At 33.4% G+C, this 19,312-nt stretch overlaps 1 protein-coding gene across 10 annotated transcripts in view; it reads right to left on the bottom strand.

Moving 5' to 3' along the window:
- Positions 1-19,312, bottom strand: part of LOC130641336 (uncharacterized) — a 77,404-nt gene that overhangs the window by 24,157 nt on the left and 33,935 nt on the right. For all 10 annotated transcript variants that reach the window (XR_008982449.1, XM_057448099.1, XM_057448098.1 and 7 more), the window contains 6 exons: positions 18,843-18,892; positions 17,689-17,757; positions 17,120-17,162; positions 15,353-15,601; positions 5,379-5,405; positions 3,249-3,281 (listed from right to left, as the gene is read on the bottom strand). Coding sequence is in view for 9 of the 10 variants with exons in the window: in XM_057448099.1 (XP_057304082.1) it covers positions 3,249-3,281; positions 5,379-5,405; positions 15,353-15,601; positions 17,120-17,162; positions 17,689-17,757; positions 18,843-18,892 (471 nt within the window). In the remaining variant the exon portion in view is untranslated. The remainder of the gene's footprint in view (positions 1-3,248; positions 3,282-5,378; positions 5,406-15,352; positions 15,602-17,119; positions 17,163-17,688; positions 17,758-18,842; positions 18,893-19,312) is intronic.

Below are 19,312 nucleotides of genomic sequence, written 5' to 3'. Positions count from 1 at the left end.
TCGGATGTATCAGAAATCTTATTTAAATGAGCAGTCGTTTCCTTCTTCTTCTTGTCCTTCTCCTTCATTTTAACCGATTGCCGTAACGTCACGACGTTAAAGTCCGACCTGACCCCGCGACCTGGCGGGACGCCGGCTGTGTGTGTATCTTGATATTCCTGAAATTGGCAAAAAGTAAAGACTGCGTTACGAATTTAATCACAAATATTGTTATAGACTGTTATTTTAGTATTATTTGATGAGCTATGCTAGATACTTCTTCAAATTTTCGTTTCCAGTTATGTTTTTAACGAGCTCTAGGGGTTAAGGTACGAGTCATTTCTTTCGAGGGACCGAGTTCAAGGACGCCATATTTGTTATACTCGCCTTCTTCACCAAGATGTGAATTAAAATTTTTTTTGAAGGAAGAGGAATATTTGGTTCAGTCAGTATGATTATTTAACTGCCTAAATTTCAGTTCTATCAACGTTTAAGATATTCTCTTCATTGTGTCTATGTTTTCACACATTAAGATGAAAATATCATCACGTTTTCTAGCCATGTGTTAATCTGAAACAAAACAATTTCAAGATTTTAGCTAGCTAACGTAGATTTCAAGGCGGCATCCTGCTGAAGCCAGTTAGCTGTAGCTAGCCTTATTTATTTTTATTATTTTAAAGTTTGGTTTATTATTATTTATTTTTACGATGGGGTTGCGGCTCTCTTCTAGCTAGCTCTAGCTACTTCTGGCTGAAAAGTAAAAGTAGCCAAATGCAGTTTGGCTAGCTACAACAAAATTCTTAATCAATATTTCTTATGCTAAATGCAGTTAGTAGGTAGCGACACCTTTTATTAGTGTCATGAAAACTTACTCCACAAAATAGAATTGCTGAGTGATTTTTTTTAGCTGGACAGGGTAACGACAGGCTGTTTTTCCTGTGTTCTTATTTAAACTGAAGTTGCAATAAAGTTTATTTGAAAAGGGTATTACGCCTAAACGCATTGACGACACAGTTTACCTGTACTAACCGCTCAGTCCAATGTTAATTATGGCTGTTTCCTGAGTTTCTGCTTATCCGAAGTTACGATAAAGATTTTTTTTCAAAATAAAAGGTATTATGCCTGCCTATGGATATGTGTCATTGTTTGCATGTACTAATCCCTCAGCCCAGAGTATGTTCGAACTTTTAGTGGGAATGTTCTCTGAAAAATAAAAAAGGTTGGCCAACAGTTTTTGTCTTTAATTCTTCGGATACTTAGCCTGCTTCTTAGCTCATCTAAACCATTTCTGTCTCTCAGACTGGCGTTACACATCCACCTAACCATTCTCATATCATTCTTTTCTAAACGGTCAAGATCTTCCTGCTTCACTGCCCATGTCTTACTAACGTACAACATAACACTTCTTACACAGGCCTCATACAACCTACTTTTTAACTCATTTGACAAGACTCTGCTAGTCAACAAACGAAGTAACTCTCTGAACTTTTTCCAAGCAGAAGCTAACCTGCAAGTAACACTTCTTCCAACACCCCCTTCACTGCCCAACATATCACCTAAGTAACAGAAGTTCTCAACTATCTCTAACGAGGCACTGTTGTATACCATTAAAGCTGGAAATACTTCATTCTGTATAATCTCATCTTTGCAACGGTTGCATACAAACTAAATGTCAGCGCTTAACCTTCCACCAACACTACTGCACTTCTTATGTACCCAATGCTTGCAAGTCTGACAAAAAATTGAGTTACTACCAACCCCTTTCCTGCAAACTCCACAAGGCCACTTTCCAACTACAAGGTCAAACTTAGCTGCAATGCTACTAATCATGACTTTAGACTTTGCTGTGTTCACGCTAGTCTAAATATTAATACCACGGAATCACATTTTGAATTTAGTCTCTATTGTTAATTCTAAACCGATGACCGTAGTCTTAACTTTTTATTTCTTTCGTCTACTTTTATTTCTTTTTTTTGTTTTTAAGCTTGTAGGATACAACTTTACGGTCAAATCTTAGATATCTTAAACTTGATAAAGATTTTAGTCATGTCACAGGTATAATAAAACATTTCCAAAATATCGCTAAATCACAAACAATGATATTTAATAAATGGATATGCTAAAACGTCTTCGTTTCTTATGAATGTGAAGTGTTAATTTTCACAAATCACGTTTTGGACATTTGTACTACATGAAACATTTTGCAAGTTCAAGATAATACCACGGGATAACACCTATTTATTTCAAATAATGGAACAAAACTGCAGAAGTTCTGTACAAAACAGGCTATTGGCGACCTTAGGTATAGGGAATAAAATTACACACGAATAAGAGTCTTTTAGCCTGCAAGGGCTTTTCATTATATTAGCAATCAACATAACAGATTTACTTACCACTTCCCTCACTTACTAAACAATCAATCGATTGATTTGTCGTACCGATACTGTGGTATCAGAAAAAGGAAATGTCATGCTCTGTATCAATCAGAGTGCATTATAATGATCAACGCATAAGTGTACACAAACTTTACTTTTTTTCTACTTTCGCAGAGTATCCCGTTTGCTTACTTAGCTATTGTTGTTGCAGAAATTCACATAATTATTTTTTCATTATGGTAGTCTTTTTTGCAGCTTGTTTCGAATTAAAAAAATGAAGAAATACAATAATTTACAATTTTCTTTTTTACCTGTTGCCTTTCTAGAATATGGATTTACTAAATAAAATAAAGCCTCACCACCGAAAAACACCAAGGGAGAGTATTTTGTTGTCCCTGGGAGTATGTGTTGCGGTGGTAGATTAAATAGATTGATGTTCATGGCAAAACCCAATTTGCTTGCAGAGAAAACTCTGCCATCACTCTGTCTACCCACATCTCCAACATCAATAATAGTGAACTCGTATTCCATGGTAGCAATCGGCATCAACATGACGCTGTGCGCTTTCTTATAATTAAAGTAAAATGTGCGACTTCTTGCATTTCAACATAGCTTACACTCAAAATCTCTTTCAAGATAACTTTTGTTGTCTCCTTTAATATTCAGCATACTGATGTTTGCTAGTTTTGTAGTTGGTACCTATAGTTTCCCGCACATCACCAGTAACTAGAAAACGTAGCTTAAGCAAATTCTTCTCTTCTCACTGACGATTTCAATATTCTTGATGCTACAAGATCACAGTCGATCAATTTAACCACATGCATTTGGGTGGAAACCTGTCTTTAGAACATGGCTTTTAAATACTTTGAAAGTTAAGTGAAAGTTAAAAATTACCTTCATCTGACACACCAACATCAAAATCTATATCTAAATATATAAACAGTATGCCATTAAAGGTCAGAATATTTAAATTAAAATCAAAACAAAACTAGTTGTAAAGCTCATGGTAAAATACCAATCAGGTAATACAACAAAAGACAAGATTTTGGAAATTTGAGGACAACAGGATAAATTTGGTAATTGACGAACATTTAAAGAGGCTTTATAAAGTCCTCGATGACATCATTATCCAATTGAATTCCAAACAGATGGGTTGACCTAGCTTTTGGAAATCGGTGCCACGTCAGTCACTTGTTTCCAAATTATCTGTTTCCACATTTTGTCTATCTGCTTTTATGTCACATGTTTGTGTTTGTGACAGGCATCGTAGCTAGTCGTGAAATCTTCTTTTTTTTAAAGTTGTTAAAAAATCCATGTTTTAAATGTCAATCGACACAGCAAGACGTCAATAACATTAATTAATTTCAATATAGGTCAATTTAAATTATTTGATTTTACTTGAAGGCTAAATACCTTGGAAATGGTGGTGACATAAGCTATTTTTAAAGCAAAGGTAACTAGGGACCGTCTGCCATCATCCTATACACTTTTTTCAGTAATGGGGAAAAAAATTTATTTTTGTACATTTTGCTGAAGTTAACAAAATATTTGAACTCTATACATTTTACATATATAAACTCTATAAATTATTTTGATCAGCATTCTTAGCTTTATACAATATAGGTAATGGTTAAAAAAAGGTTTTATTCCTGATGTCATCAAAATTTAAACGACAGATCGTTTTTATATCTTTTTTGCCCAGGTAAATTTTTTAATGGGCCTTATATCTACTAATAATAAATAATGGCATACCGTAATGCATCGAATAAATGCCCCCTTCTTTTAAACACCCCCTCGAATGGACGCCCCTCTTTTTCAATCATTTTTTAAATAAACCCCCCTCTAATTGATGCCCTCCCTCATAAGTGGCGTTTATTTGAGATGGTAGTAAAAGTATATGAAAAAAATCAATAACTGTTACTGTTTTGCTCTTTTAATTAAAAGAGAATTTTATTGGTGCTATTATAATTATAATATAGAAATTTCATAAATACAATTAAACCTATTTTTCATATTTGTTACGTCGGTAAAATAAGGAAATTTTCTATTCTACACCTTTTTCCCTAAATTTTAGGTTTAAGATTGAAATTTAGTTTTTCGCTTTTGAAGTTTTTTCTCTAAAACATGTGAATATCTTTTATATTATATGTATCCTTAAAAACTGCAAAAGAGACAAAGTGCAAAAAATTTAATAAACGCCCCCCTCGAACGCTTCGGGCGTTTATTCGAAGCATTATGGTATTGGTGAGCATGTGTGCCAGTCAGGAAGCAATGAACTTCATAATTTTTCTTTTTTTGTTGTTGTTGATCCTTTGGGAGAGGGTTGTGTTCCTGACACATACAAAATCGCTTTTTACACCACATAAAATTAAATGTATTACATGTTTGTTTTGAATTATCATTTACAACTACACTTTGCATCTGAAATTGAAGACACATAATTATTGTTAGGCATATTTTCAAATGACTTCAAATCCTAAATATATTTATGTTCATCAAAAAACCTGACCATACCCTTCTTTATGTCATGGATGGAAGCAACAAGAACATAGGGGCCCAAAAAGTGATAAAAACTACGCACGTCCAGTCTCAGCTGAAATATTCCTGCAATTTTTTTTCCTACAATAAAGCCTTTTAGGCCTTTTAGCCTTTCAAGTTCCATTTAAGTGCCCTGCAAACACGGTCCCGGTGTATTAACGTTTCTAATTTAGGCTAAAGAAGACACACAAGCACAATAATCGCTCAACTAGACAACCACTAGATAGCAATCCTATTTACATGTGGAGGGTTAAACAGAAAGGACTAATTTACACTTTCGTATTCTCTGACGTAAAGCTAGAGCGATGATATAACAAAATTCAATAAAACACGGTTCAACACTTCAATAAGAAGGACAATCCAGCCGTTTTTATTGACATTAATGTGAATGTCTTATAAGTTTGCTTATTATATTCATGCAATTAACCTTCACTTTATTTTTACATAAATAATTTTTTTTAATTTGCTAAAAATCTGTATTGTTACCTGTGTTACAAATGACATCTTTGCTACCTAAAACGTAAAAATGAATAAAATGGTTTGTATCAGGTGATGGGTGATCTCATGTCTATCTCACAACCAAATGAAGAATTCTAAAAATGATTATTTAGGGCTAACAAAATTTAAGCTTAATAGATTTATTTACTATTACTAAAGTACCAGTGACAAAAAATGTGAAAAAAACACTTAGCCAGAAAGTCAATCTGCAATAACATTTGCAAAATTTGAGAAACAAAAACAGGTGTTATATTATTTTTGTTGTAAAAGTTACTAAATGCAGTTTATGGGGATTTCCAAGCATTGCATTTTGAATACAACAAGAAACCGCTGTCGTTTTTCCCTTACATTCACATGTAAGGGAAAAACGCGTTCCTGCAAAGAATATAATATTGATCCAGATAGTAACAAGATGCAGAAGCTTCATAAACTATCACGCTAGGCAGGCAAAGGCAAAGTGGTGTATGCTACTTAGCCTGTGACGACAAACCTTGTCAAGTTTTGAAGCCTCCTTAATGACCCTGGTAAGTTTCTAAAAACTTAAGACGTCTAGATGTAGTCACTAAGTTTTAAGTAAGTCACTAAGAGCAAATTTTGAAGCACCCAAATGGGGCGACCAATGATATAAATAATTTTTTGAGGAAACAATTTCAAAAATGTGATGGTTAAGGGTACACACACTTTTTTTAAGAATATCAAAATTCAAAACGTGCCTAGGCACAATTTTATTTTTCTATTGTTTTTTATTTATCTTTTTTTTCTATATAATAGGCCAATTTTTTAACCTGAAATATCATCAGATTCTTATAAAAACGTGACAAATAGTGTTAAGAGTTTCCCTTTAGTTTGGTGTAAACAACAGAGAAATAAGAATAATGACCAGCCTGCTTAGAATTTCGATATTCTTATACATAAAGCATAAAAGATTTCAAATAAAATATATACGCCAAGTTGATTTAATGTGTCTACCTTACGTTGGCTGGTATAGAGAGGAGAAGCTGGGAAACATAAGACTTCAACGCACCCAGTTAATGACCTGGACCTTGTGTTCAGTATTTTGAAGAAAAAAATTAACACTTTGCGCTCGCGAAGTGTTAATCCACATGCAAAAGAATTGTCCGTCGTCAGATACTGCGATCATTAATCCACGCCAACATAAATCCATGTTGTTAGGGCTTATTTTCTTTACAATTAAGTAAAAATACCTTTTGCTAAACTAAAATAATGCTGATGTACACTTTCAGAAGCTTGTATAATCCATTCATAGAAACTTTTGCACCACAAGCAATAATTATTATTAACTCGATACGTTTTAGAATAGGTTCTGCAAGTTAATTTAATTGTCTTAGCGCTAATCTGCCTAAAATGTTGTTTCTGTTGCCTTTTAGGAAAAAATTGCATGGGTTTTGCTTATATTATATTCCCTAAATTCCCCCACCCCATACCCTCCACCTTTATGAAAAAGCATATTTTTAAATCCTTTCCATCATAGGTCCTTTCCCTTTGAAGTTTACAGTATTGTGATAAAAAATGTCATACTACGAAGATTGAAATTATTTTGCTTAAATGAATAAAACAGTGGTAAAAAAAATTGTGTTAATTAACACACTAACCTGAAAGAGAAAACACCGCAAAATATAAAGGTTAGCAACTTTAATTAAATAAAAAATATTCACAAATTACTTCTGTCATGATAGCGCAGTTGGTTAGCGCGTTGCACTTGGAAGCAATGTTCTGTTGCAGTGCTGATGCAATCTCCCTAGGAGACATGCGCATGAAAGCTCGTTGATGACGTTGCAATTGACCATTTGGGACATAATTAGTTACGAGTTGGAAACCAATACTATTCTTGCAGGCGAGATAGTAATAAAAAAATAATAAAGTTCATTTCCAGTTGTATCACTTGCCTGTTTGTAAATTTTGTATTTGAGGAGGGCGGGATAAAATTCAAACCAAATTGCACATAAACTAATTAGAACATTTTGTGTCAAGAGAGAAAGAAAAACTAGCCAAGAATAAATCCAGCCTTTGACGTGTTGATTAAGCCTTTGACGTGTTGATTAAGACTTTTAAAAAAGCCCTGTGTAGGATGTTGTCAAAATTTCTGCTTGCTTTAAAATTTTATCAAACATTCTGATCACTCCGGACAAAAGCTTCTTTTCAAAAATGGTTTTTGTATGCAAAATTTTCCTCTGCGAGTAAAAGCTTATTTCAAAAGAATATGCAGAAAGAAAGCAAAACCGAACATGTTTTTTACTTGTGAAAAGATTGCATGTGAATAATATAAACTTTATATTTTTCATAACGTAAAAACTTTATATGTTAATACAACATTGTCCAGATAAAACACAATAAATTGTATGACACACAAATTCTTAGCCACAATTCTTTAATACACATAATGAAAATTGGCTTGTTTGTTAGTTTGCTTGTTCGCGTGTTTTGCTAAAAAGTTTCCCTGCATACATAGATAGATAGATATTTTTTCGTAAACCAATGTTTTTCCAAATAAATTCAATAAATTTAATTGTTACAAGAGTAAAAATATGTAATAATGCTGTCCAATTAAACATCTTTGTAAACCAGGAAACTCACAAATAACTAGTCTTATCATTAAGAACCTGTTGAAATAACATATGCTCTTGCTACGAAGATGCTTATATATAAAAATATGCATGAAAAAGAGAATTAAAATAACCTACGTAAAAAATGCTAAATAACAAAAGCCGGCAAAAGATAAATAAAGATCTAAAAGTACAAGACTTCATTGTTCAATCTGTGTAATATAAATGTTTTCACTTTTGTTTTGAAAACATTTAAAGCATCGCTCATTGTCAAGTACAAATCTATCAATTTTGTGTATGCTATTCCAGATATATGGACCTCGATATGAAGTTGAAAACTTATTGGCCTTAGTTTTTCTGTATGGTGGATAGTACTTACCAGATGACCTGGTTGAATATTTACTTCCTTTTATGTGAAACATGTTAGAAATTATGGGGGGGGGGTATAGATTTGTTTTTCATTTTATACATAAAGCATACGTTCTGAAAAATATTTATCTGAAAAATATTTAAAGCTTTTATAGACAAAAGGAAAAGAATAGTCCTCACAGTGTCTTTTTGACGTATACATATTTTATCACCAGATTCTTAGTTCTTTTGCCATTCCCAACATTGACAAACTGTGTGCGATTAGATAAATAACTTTCAAACCACTTTAACGTAATTCCGTGTAAACCATATGCATGTATTTTTTCTAATAAAATCTTATGGTTAGCATTATCAAAAGCTTTTGAAAAGTCAATAAATACACTCAGGGTATATTTACTGCTTAAAAAGGAATTGGGTAAATCTTCCATAATGACATGTTTTGCTGAGTGCTGTTGACGGACGCCAATGTGTTTGTTATAGAAAAGGGAGTTTTTAGTAAAGTAATTAAACACTCTGTTATACATAATTCTTTCCAACAGCTTCGAAAATACTGGCAATATCGGGATTGGTCTGTAATTTGAGACCGACTCAGTATCGCCTGATTTGTGTACTGGAATTACTTTAGCAGTTTTAAGTAGCTCTGGAAATATGCCTTGTGAAAATGATTGTTTAAAAATATGATATATAATGTGTTTAGTCGATCACTACTAATAACGCCGTAACCTGAAACTTTATCCTTTTTTAGGCCTTTAAATGCATTTTCTTCTAATTGAACTTCATCATAGTATTTATAGTTCACATTGCTTGCAACCTTTGAAGCCAGATTTGGTCCTACATTTACAAAAAATTCGTTAAATGTGTTACCTATTTCAGTATCGTTTTCAATAATATTGTTGTCATATGTCATCCTGTCTGGAAGACAATGTTGAACATTTTGTTTTTTACCTTTAACTTCTTTAATTATTTGCCACGTTTTTTTTGCGTCATTTTTATATTGTGTTAATGCGCTATTATATTTTTTTGGATATTTTTTTTAGTCGCTCGAATAAGTTTTTATAATTTAAATAAGTTTCTTTATCTCTAAGTGATTTAGATTTTAGGTACTTTACATACAGTTTCTGTTTTAATCTTGATGATTTAATTAATCCCTTCGGCATCCAAGGTGATAACAAAGATTTTATTTTTATTACAAATTTTTTTAATGGAAAGCATTGATTAAAATGGCCAGAGAACATCTCTATAAATGTATTGTACGCGTCATTAACACTTTCACAGTTTACAGTTGATCCCAATTTGATTGCGCTAGCTGGTTCAGAAAACTTCTTTTGTAAATTATCTTTATTCGCTGCATGGATGGAGTGTCGTTAGCAGCTTTGCATGTGAAGAAAACTGAAAAGTGGTCAGAAACATCTGTTCTTATGATACCTGACGTGATGTGGCTTTCAAAAAGAGAGTTAGTAAATATGTGGTCAATTATTGTGTTAGATATACTTTGTCACCCTGTTGGTCTGTTAATTATTGGTATAAACCCTAGGGAGAAGAGAGCGTTAAATACATTTTGAATGTTTGCATTGTTGTCATATTATAAAAATCTATGTTGAAATCTCCAATTAAAAAAACTCGTTTGTTCTCTCGATTTATTATACTAAGATGAGTATCCAAATTTAATTTAAACTCGTTAATATTACCGGTAGGTGGCCGGAATATAACACTAATGACATTATTTTTACCACATTTATTTTCTATTTCTATTGTAAAAATCTCATTGTCAGGATTAGAAACAAAAAGATCATTACGAACTTTAAATGAGAGAGAGTTATGCACAAATATACATATACCAACACCTGTTTTATTTGTGCTGCGCTGAAAATGACTACCATGATAATCTGCTAAATCATATTGCGTATTTGTACTGATGGTTTCGTTTGTTAACCATGTCTCAGTGAGGCAAATTATATTGAACGTCTGTTTAGTTTGCGAAATAAACTGTTTGAAGGATTCAAAATTTATTGCATGCTTCTAATGTTTGAAAGAAGTGTAGAAAAAGTATTTTTGGTTAGGTCAGGATTCGAACTTAGTCCAGTCAGTTCAAAGTAAGGAGTATCAATACATTTCTTTAATTTTGTGAATGTCAAATAAGTTATTGTCTGGATCATAATTATCTGAAAGTGCGATTCCTTGATTTAGTTTGGGGATAGATTTTCAAACAAAATTATAGATTCTGTCATCATCATTCTCGGCTTAACGTCCGTTTTCCATGCTAGCATGGCTTGGACGGGGTATATCAATGACCCTCTTCCAATCTGATCTTGACTTGTTAGATCTAAACTCAACTTCCTCTGTATCAAGTCTGTCCTTATAACCTCCTGCCAAGTTATTCTCGGTATGCCTCTGGGCTTTGCCCCAGGAACTATTAAGTCTCTTACCCAATTATCCTCCTCCATTCTTTCCAAGTGTCCCAGCCAATTCAATCTTCTTATCTGAATAACATCTTTAATTCTACGGATACTAAGCCTGCTTCTTAGCTCATCTGAACTCTTTCTGTCTCTCAGACTGGCGTTACACATCCACCTAACCAAACTCATATCATTCCTTTTTAAACGGTCAAGACCTTCCTGCTTCACTGCCCATGTCTCACTACCGTACCACATAACACTTCTTACACAGGCCTCCTACAACCTACCATTTAACTCAATTGACAAGACTTTGCTAGTCAACAAACAAAGTAACTCTCTGAACTTTTTCCAAGCATAAACTATCCTGCAAGTAACACTTCTTCCAACACCCCTTCACTGCCCAACATATCACCTAAGTAACAGAAGTTCTCAACTATCTCTAGCGAGCCACTGTTGTACATCATTGAAGCCGGAAATACTTCATTCTCTATAATCTCACCTTTTCAACGCTTGCATACAAACTGAATATCAGCTCTTAACCTTCCACCAATACTACTGCACTTCTTATGTACTCAATGCTTGCAGGTCTGACAAAAAATTGCAAACTCCACAAGGTGACTTTCCAACTACAAGGTCACACTTGGCTGCAATGCTACTAATCATGACTTTAGACTTTGCTGTGTTTACCTTTAGCCCTTTCTCTTCTAGTTGAAAAAGTTTCTTAGTTGTAAAAGTTTGAGAAGTGGAAGAAAGGATTCTTCTACTTCTCAAACTTTTTTAACTAATTCTTTCATCAACTCAGCTATGAGAACCAAATCATCTACATACAATGGATAACCTGTTCTGAACTCCATCGACAGCGCTTAAGACTAGAAAAAACAACAAGGACTAAGTACAGAACCCTGATGTACACCAACATTTACACTAAATTCATCACTAAGTGAATCGTTAATCCTGACATTGCTGTACATAGACTGTACCATCATAACTAGCCACTCATCCACACCTAATTTTCTCATAGCCCACCAATAACTTTACGTGGCACTCTATCAAAAGCTTTCTCTAAATCTACAAAGGCAAAATAGAGATTCTTTCTCTTTTCTAAATACTTTTCCTGAAGCTGTCTGAGTAAAAATATTGCATCTGTAGTGCCACGCCCTGGAACAAACCCAAATTGCATCTTATCTATATCAATTCTTTCTCTAAGTAACTTATCAATCACTCTTTCAATAACTTTCATTACTTGATAAGCCAACTTCAAACCTCTATAGTTCCTCTTTCTAATGCATCACCCTTGCCCTTGAAACAATTTACTATTACACTCGACTGCCACTCACTCGGAATAGCACCAGTCTTTATAATCTGATTAGCAAGACTTGTAATAAGCTCAACTCCAATATATTCAGCTGCTTTTACCATCTCTGCAGCCTTGCCAATCTTTAACTTCCTAATAGCCTCCACTACCCATTTTGTCTTGATCTGCATAGCTAGCCCTTTTACAACATCATCATCAGACAAATTATCATCATCCCAATCAAACTCACTGTTAAGCAACCTCTGATAATAATTCTTCCAAGCTACCCTTTTCTCCTCCTCTGTGCTAGCTAAAACACCTTCATCATTACGTATACACTTCTCACCTACAACATCTTGATTAGTCTTCTTCATTTGCTTTGCTATCTTAAATACCTCATTGCGCTGGTCTTCCCTTCTTAACACATCTGCAAATCTGTTTCTCTCTGTTTCTAATTTTGCCTTATACACTGCTGTACGAGCACAACACTTAGCTTCTAAGTAAATATTTTTACTACCACCTGACTTCCACTCTTTCCAAAGTTTCCTTTTTTTCTTTATACACTGATCAACCTCATTATTCCACCACCAGGTCTGTCTATGTCTAGCTGGTCCTTTTGTCTACCCAAAGGTGTCGTCAGAAGCATCTAGAAGACAATTCTTCAAAGTAGTCCAAGTACTTTTAACATTGTCACTATCACATTGACCATTGTGGGCTAACTGCTGAACTTTGCACTTAATTGTTTTGCTACAATCTCTTGCTTCAGCTTCCAGACTTTAAGACGGGGCCTGTACTTTCCCTTCGCTTCTTTAACACTCTTCAAGATAATATCACAAACCAAGCGGCCTATGCTGGGAAACACACTCTTCCCCCGATACAACTTTCACGTCCTTCACCACTTTCTTGTCTGACTTTCTAACCAGGAAGTAATCTATCTGTGTCTTACAACCACCTGACTCATATGTTATCAGCCTACTCTGTCTCTTACTGAATGATGTGTTGCAAACCACCATGTCCGTTGCCATTCCAAACTGAAGCAATCTCTCCCCTTCCTTATTTCTGCTTCCAAATCCATAGCCTCAATGCACACCTCTATAACCGTCAGATGACTTCCCAACATGACCATTAAAGTCGCCACTCACCATGACAAGTTCAGTGTTTCCAAACTTTGATGCGACTGCTATTAACTCATCATAAAACTTATCTTTATCTTCCTCACTGAGTCCACACTGTGGAGCATAAACTGACAGAAAAGTGACAATCCTATTACCTATCAAAAACTTTATCACTATAATACGACTATTAACACGCATAACATCTATTACTTTTTCTACCCACTTCTCTGCAACGAATATGCCAACTCCTACATATCCATCACTATTACCAATCCAAAAAAGCTTATACCTTGCCCTCCTACCTTCCACAAATCTAACTGAAGCTCCTTTCTGGATGGTTGTCGTCATTGTAAAAAATAAGAAAAAGCAATAAATAAAACAACAAAAAACAACAATAAATGAATAAAAAAGAAAAGTTTTAATTGTGGTTTTCTCTATGAGCCTTTTGCTTTATCAATGTTTTATAACTTACTTTTTTACGTCTTTGCTTTTTAATTCCTTTCTTAATTCTTAATATGCGTTCGGAGAAATCTTCATTGATACAAACTAATTAATTATCCCTGTCCCTGTAATTTAAATTTTTTTGCCACAATTGTTCTTTTCTTGCCTGCCTCTTTTCTTCCAGTTCTATAAGCTATAAGTTAGACTGTGTTAACTCAACTTCCTCTGTATCAAGTCTGTCCTTATAACCTCCTGCCAAGTCTTTCTCGGTCTGCCTCTGGGCTTTGCCCCAGGAACTATCAAGTCTCTACACTTTCTTACCCAATTATCCCACTCCATTCTTTCCAAGTGCCCCAGCCAATTCAATCTTCTTATCTGGATAACATCTTTAATTCAATGGATACTTAGCCTGCTTCTTAACTCATCTGAACTCTTTCTATCTCTCAGACTGGCGTTACACATCCACCTAACCATTCTCATATCATTCTTTTCTAAACGGTCCAGATCTTCCTGCTTCACTGCCCATGTCTCACTAACGTACAACATAACACTTCTTACACAGGCCTCATACAACCTACTTTTTAACTCATTTGACAAGACTCTCAGTAAGAGAAGTTCTCAACTATCTCTAACGAGTCACTGTTGTACATCATTGAAGCTGGAAATACTTAATTCTCTTTAATCTCACCTCTGCAACGCTTGCATACTAACTGGATGTCAGCTCTTAACCTTCCACAAAATAATACTGCACTTCTTCTGTACCCAATGCTTGCAAGTCTGACAAAAAATTGAGTTACTACCAACCCCTTTCTTGCAAACTCCACAAGGCCACTTTCCAACTAAAAAGTCACACTTGGCTGCAATGCTACTAATCATGACTTTAGATTTTGCTGTGTTCACCCTTAGCCCTTTCTCTTCTAGCCTTTCTTCCACTTCTCAAACTTTTCAACTAATTCTTCCAACTTTACCTCCTTTATCTCATTGTGATTTTCTATAAGGTTATGAAGCATGAATTTACACCCCCACTCAAAATTTCTTGCTATTACAAATCTTTCATAAATAATGATTCACTTTTTTATAATCTATTATCTCCAAAATCTTTTATAAAAAGTAGTCAAATAAAAAAAAAATATTCATTTACATTAACTTAACATTTGATTGCAATCATTTTTTAATAAAAAAAATGTATATCCAAACAATCTGTAATCGTTTTCTTTAATTATTTGCTATAGCTGCTAACAGAACTTGCATAAGTCCTTGTACAATTCCATCCACAATACCTGATATCAGCTGGTAGAACTTTTTTGCATTGCAAAAGTATCTGCACAAGCCTTTGTATGCAATTTGCTACAGCATCGTTACTCCTATATGAGAGGCCTTTATAATTGTTTACATGTTTTTACGCAACACTACTGAGCATGTGTATAGAGATGTTGAGCATGTTTAAAAAGGTAATGCACAACCCTGATTCGAAAAATTCAATGTAAACATGTTAACACAACGAAGTAGTTTAAAATCTCATAGTTGGTAAATCTCATGTCAGGTCTATGTAAAGACTAAGAATACAAAACACCTGCTTTCGTCAGCATAATTCTAAATAATTCTTGTTATATGCACAGAAAAAAGTTAAAACTATTTAAAAGCACTCAGAAACTCAGACAAACTAATTTGCAAGGTCATTTTTGATAGCATATGTATTGCAGGTGCATGATGCCTTTAAAAGAATTTGAAGTTTAGTTATACATTATTATTTAAAACAACCATATAATTCACAAAGTATTACCTGTAAGGACCAGTAAGTATGTTTGGCTGTCTCTTACAGGGGTGAGAACTACTGATGTTCTGCCATTTATTTGCAATTTTCTATTTACTTGTGCAGGATACACACGAATTTCATCACCAAGGTTAAATGATACATGGTACTCTTGTACTGCAAATCTTGCCACCTCAAAGTTGTTTATTACTTGGGTCTCTACACTCAAAACAACAGACAGTGGCAACGTGTTTTCCACTTGCAGACAGCATTCCATTCCTATAAACAATAAAGGACTACATATTTCTGTGCAATTGAAAGTATTATATAAAATACAAGTTTGTCCTGCGTTGTATAACAATACTAGCTTTTTAATGAAAATTAAAAATGAAATGTTTTGAAAACAAGAAAACCCTTTGAATTTGTTCCTATTGTTTATGATTTTTAATAGAAACAAAAAGTTTTAAAAGTACTAGGATAAAGGAGGTAAACTTACAAAGCTGAAAATAATCGGTGTATTTTTTAACATCTATTTTATCACATCTCAAAAAGAATATATATTACATCGCATAAACATCAAGTTATAACGACAACATGAAAGTTCAACATATAACATATGTTATTAGGCTATAATTTCGCCAAACTACAAGAAAATGTGGCAATTGATGTGGGTAATTAGGCCCTAGGTAATTTTGAGAAAATTTAGCAGAATTCAATTTTCTAAAAATGACACAGGGCTTAGTGATGTTGTCCATATAATTGGCTAAAACTACAACTTGGAATTTTTAATTAGATTTGCAAGATATCCCGCATTGAGGATTACAGAAATCCTTTTTGATGTCTAATGATGGGGGATGGTCACATCTTGATACTATTTATTTTGAGATTAGGAGCCACTTAATACCATGTCAGCGCTCAAGAAGAACATTTGTTTCATGTTATTAAATAAGTTTCAAAGTACAAGTAGCTATATAGATAATGCCTATGTAGCCAGACAGCATAATTTTAAGAGGGTTCTTCTCTTTTTAATAATAAGAAAACTATTTATCTATATATTGACATTGGAGTATTTACGATCTTTTTATAACTGTCAGTTGTGAGGCCTTTGAGTATATAACTAGCTGGGTATGTAGGCTTTCACATGTTGGCCATGTTAAAAGTTGGGATCTAGTAAGAAGTATAAAATATTCAATTTAAGGTTCTCACAGTGATCCCTATAAGTGATCCCTATATTGTAGGGCAATTTTTATATACCTAGTTGTAAGAACTGAGTTCTAGTTGTAAGAACTGAGTTCTAATTTTAAGGATTGATTTTGGTTCAAGGGGAATGGTGTGACAAGGGTAGGTTAGGCACTTTGTACTAGGTATATAATGTGTCACAAAAACAGTGGACTTGAAATATCTTTTTAAAGGATTGGCATAAATTCAAGCTTATTCAACTCAGCAATATTTTTAAAGCTAGTAGGGGTAAATGTGTTTCGTGCAATTAAACCTAAATAATTATTTTATATTAATGCTTGAATGGGACAGAATATCAGTAAACTTTAAACAGTAAAAGAGGGACAAGCCAAGAACTGTGTATATGAAAATAATACTGTCTCTATCATAATGATGTCTCTATCTTATAGAAAAAAATACAAAGACAGGAAACACAGAATGGAATTAAACATTCCAAGTATGAGTGCAGAATAGCACGAAACTTTTGGTTAAGTGTTTTTCTTTTACAACAACCTTATTCACTATGCTATGTTATTTATCTTCACAAATAATTTAATTCATTGTGATTGTTTAACTTACCTTTGGTTTGTGGAAATAATTTCCGATGGCATGCTTGAAACCCCTAAAAGACAATTTCAATTATTACTTTATTGAGGAATCTACTCCGGTGGGAGTTCACTTGCTTGCTTTTTTATAGAAGAACTAGATCACACCCAATTACATGTCAACCATAGTGGACAATTACTTTCGTAAGACTAAAAGTTCTAGAGCATGTGGTGGATTTATAAACTATAAAAGTTCTCAAAGCTATTGTTCGTTTAAATTCAATAAGATGAAGAAAAAATTTCTATTTTTATTATAAACAGAAAATTATTACGTTGTGCCTCTTTCTGTTTATATCTTTATTATGATTCCACTTTAAGGTGCTTTGAGCATGTTTTTAATTAAAACACTTGAACTCCTTCTAACAAGTGCAATAGAAAAAAAAATAAAAATTTTATGTAAAAGTTAAGTAAATGTCTTTTCACTCTAAAGAGAAAAGTATTATTACACACCATAGAATTTGTTTAGTGTTAACAAAAAGTTTCAAGTGCATAACATCTCCAGCTGAACAACAAATCATAGTGTCAACAAATTGCAGTTATTACCTTTCTGAAAACAGCCTTTTCACTAGTGGGAAGACTATTATAGGTCAACTGAGACCTTGGCGTTAAGACCTATAATATAATATAATAAAAATTGTCCTGAAACAGAAATCCAACACAATTGTTGCATTTCTGAAGTTCTTTTGCAATTGGATATATATTTCAGAAACATTATTCAAAAACTTTGTTGCTTAAAATTTGAAACGTCAATGGAAAAATCCACTTAGGCAGAAGAACAATGATAAAGATGTTCTTTGAAAAATCTTGTTTAAAAATGTCTTTGTTTTTGCCCCTATTGTGTAGATTTGGAAATGTTGTTCAAGAAAATCTATGGGACCAAGTTGCTTTAACAAAGAGTTAAAAAGAAATTGTGATTTCATCATTTTTGCTCATCAACTCGTTTATTACAAATAGGTGGGTTGACCCAGCTTAACCCTATTCGGTCCGCCCCCCCTGACGGTTTTTTTTAATAACTCCTGATTGCTTTCTTATATGGCTATGATACTTACTGAGTTTCAACATTTATCTATTAGACACCTGCATGCTAAATTTTTAGGTCCCATACCATTCAGAGGCTTTGATATTGGCCATTACTCGAAATACCCCTAAAATCTCTATGAAATCCTTATAATGGGGAAAATATAATAACTCCTGTTAGGATTATCCTTAGAACTTGAAACTTGCAACACAACTTTGTTTCGTCAAGAAGAATCATTTTGAATAATTTTGACACGTGACTAATCCGATTTCCCGATTTTGTCGGATTTTACCCGAAAATCGGGAAAAAACGGATTTTCGGGCAATTTTTTGCAATTATTTATTCCATCCATGTAAAAACCGGAAGATATGTTAAAAAAAATTTATTTAGCTTTCAGAAATTTCAAACAGAATGTAAAAATTCGCTCTAGAACAAAAGTAATTATATTTTAAGCAGATAGTGGCATTTTTAACAATTTTTAAGCTTCTGATGACGTCACAGAAAATGTGCTGACGCAAGCAAAAATTTATTGCCGCCATAATGTTCCTTTTATGACGTACTATGACGTACGTTCAATTTGAACAATCCTATGAAAAGTTATTGCGGGGGTGGGGGGGAGGGGGGGGACGGAATCCGAAATTGTGGTAAAAAATGATGACACCAGAAAACTATTTGATACCTGCTCAAAATTGCTGCCAATATTTCTTGTTTTACTTTTATGATGCAAATCTAATGGTTAACAATACATTCGTAATTTAAAACACATAAACTACCCATGCCTTTTTCGGTAAGCTTGTCATTCCCTGTTTACTTGAATACAATAATAAAAATAAAGAGACCACTGAATAACAATATGTTGCAATTTAGTACTAAAAATAAGCTTAAAATGTAGAATGATCAATTTTTGTTGGTAAAAATAACAGCCATAGTTTATGAATTAAGAAAAAATAAAACGATTTTGAAAGTTTAAAAAGTATTTATTTCTGAAGCTTTTCGTACATTATGAGTACATTTTCAGACTATAAACAACAAGTTGTTTAGAGTCTGATAATGTACTATAATGTAGTAAGCAAATGTAGTAAGTAAGCAAACAGATAACAGCTATTATAATTTATATATAATTTTGTTTTATAAAAAAATATTCCTGTG

Source organism: Hydractinia symbiolongicarpus, chromosome 4, assembly GCF_029227915.1.
Source record: "Hydractinia symbiolongicarpus strain clone_291-10 chromosome 4, HSymV2.1, whole genome shotgun sequence".
In the NCBI taxonomy this organism is placed as follows: Eukaryota; Metazoa; Cnidaria; class Hydrozoa; order Anthoathecata; family Hydractiniidae; genus Hydractinia; species Hydractinia symbiolongicarpus.
Note: the sequence above shows the minus strand (reverse complement) of the source record. Positions and strands in the feature narration are given on the sequence as shown.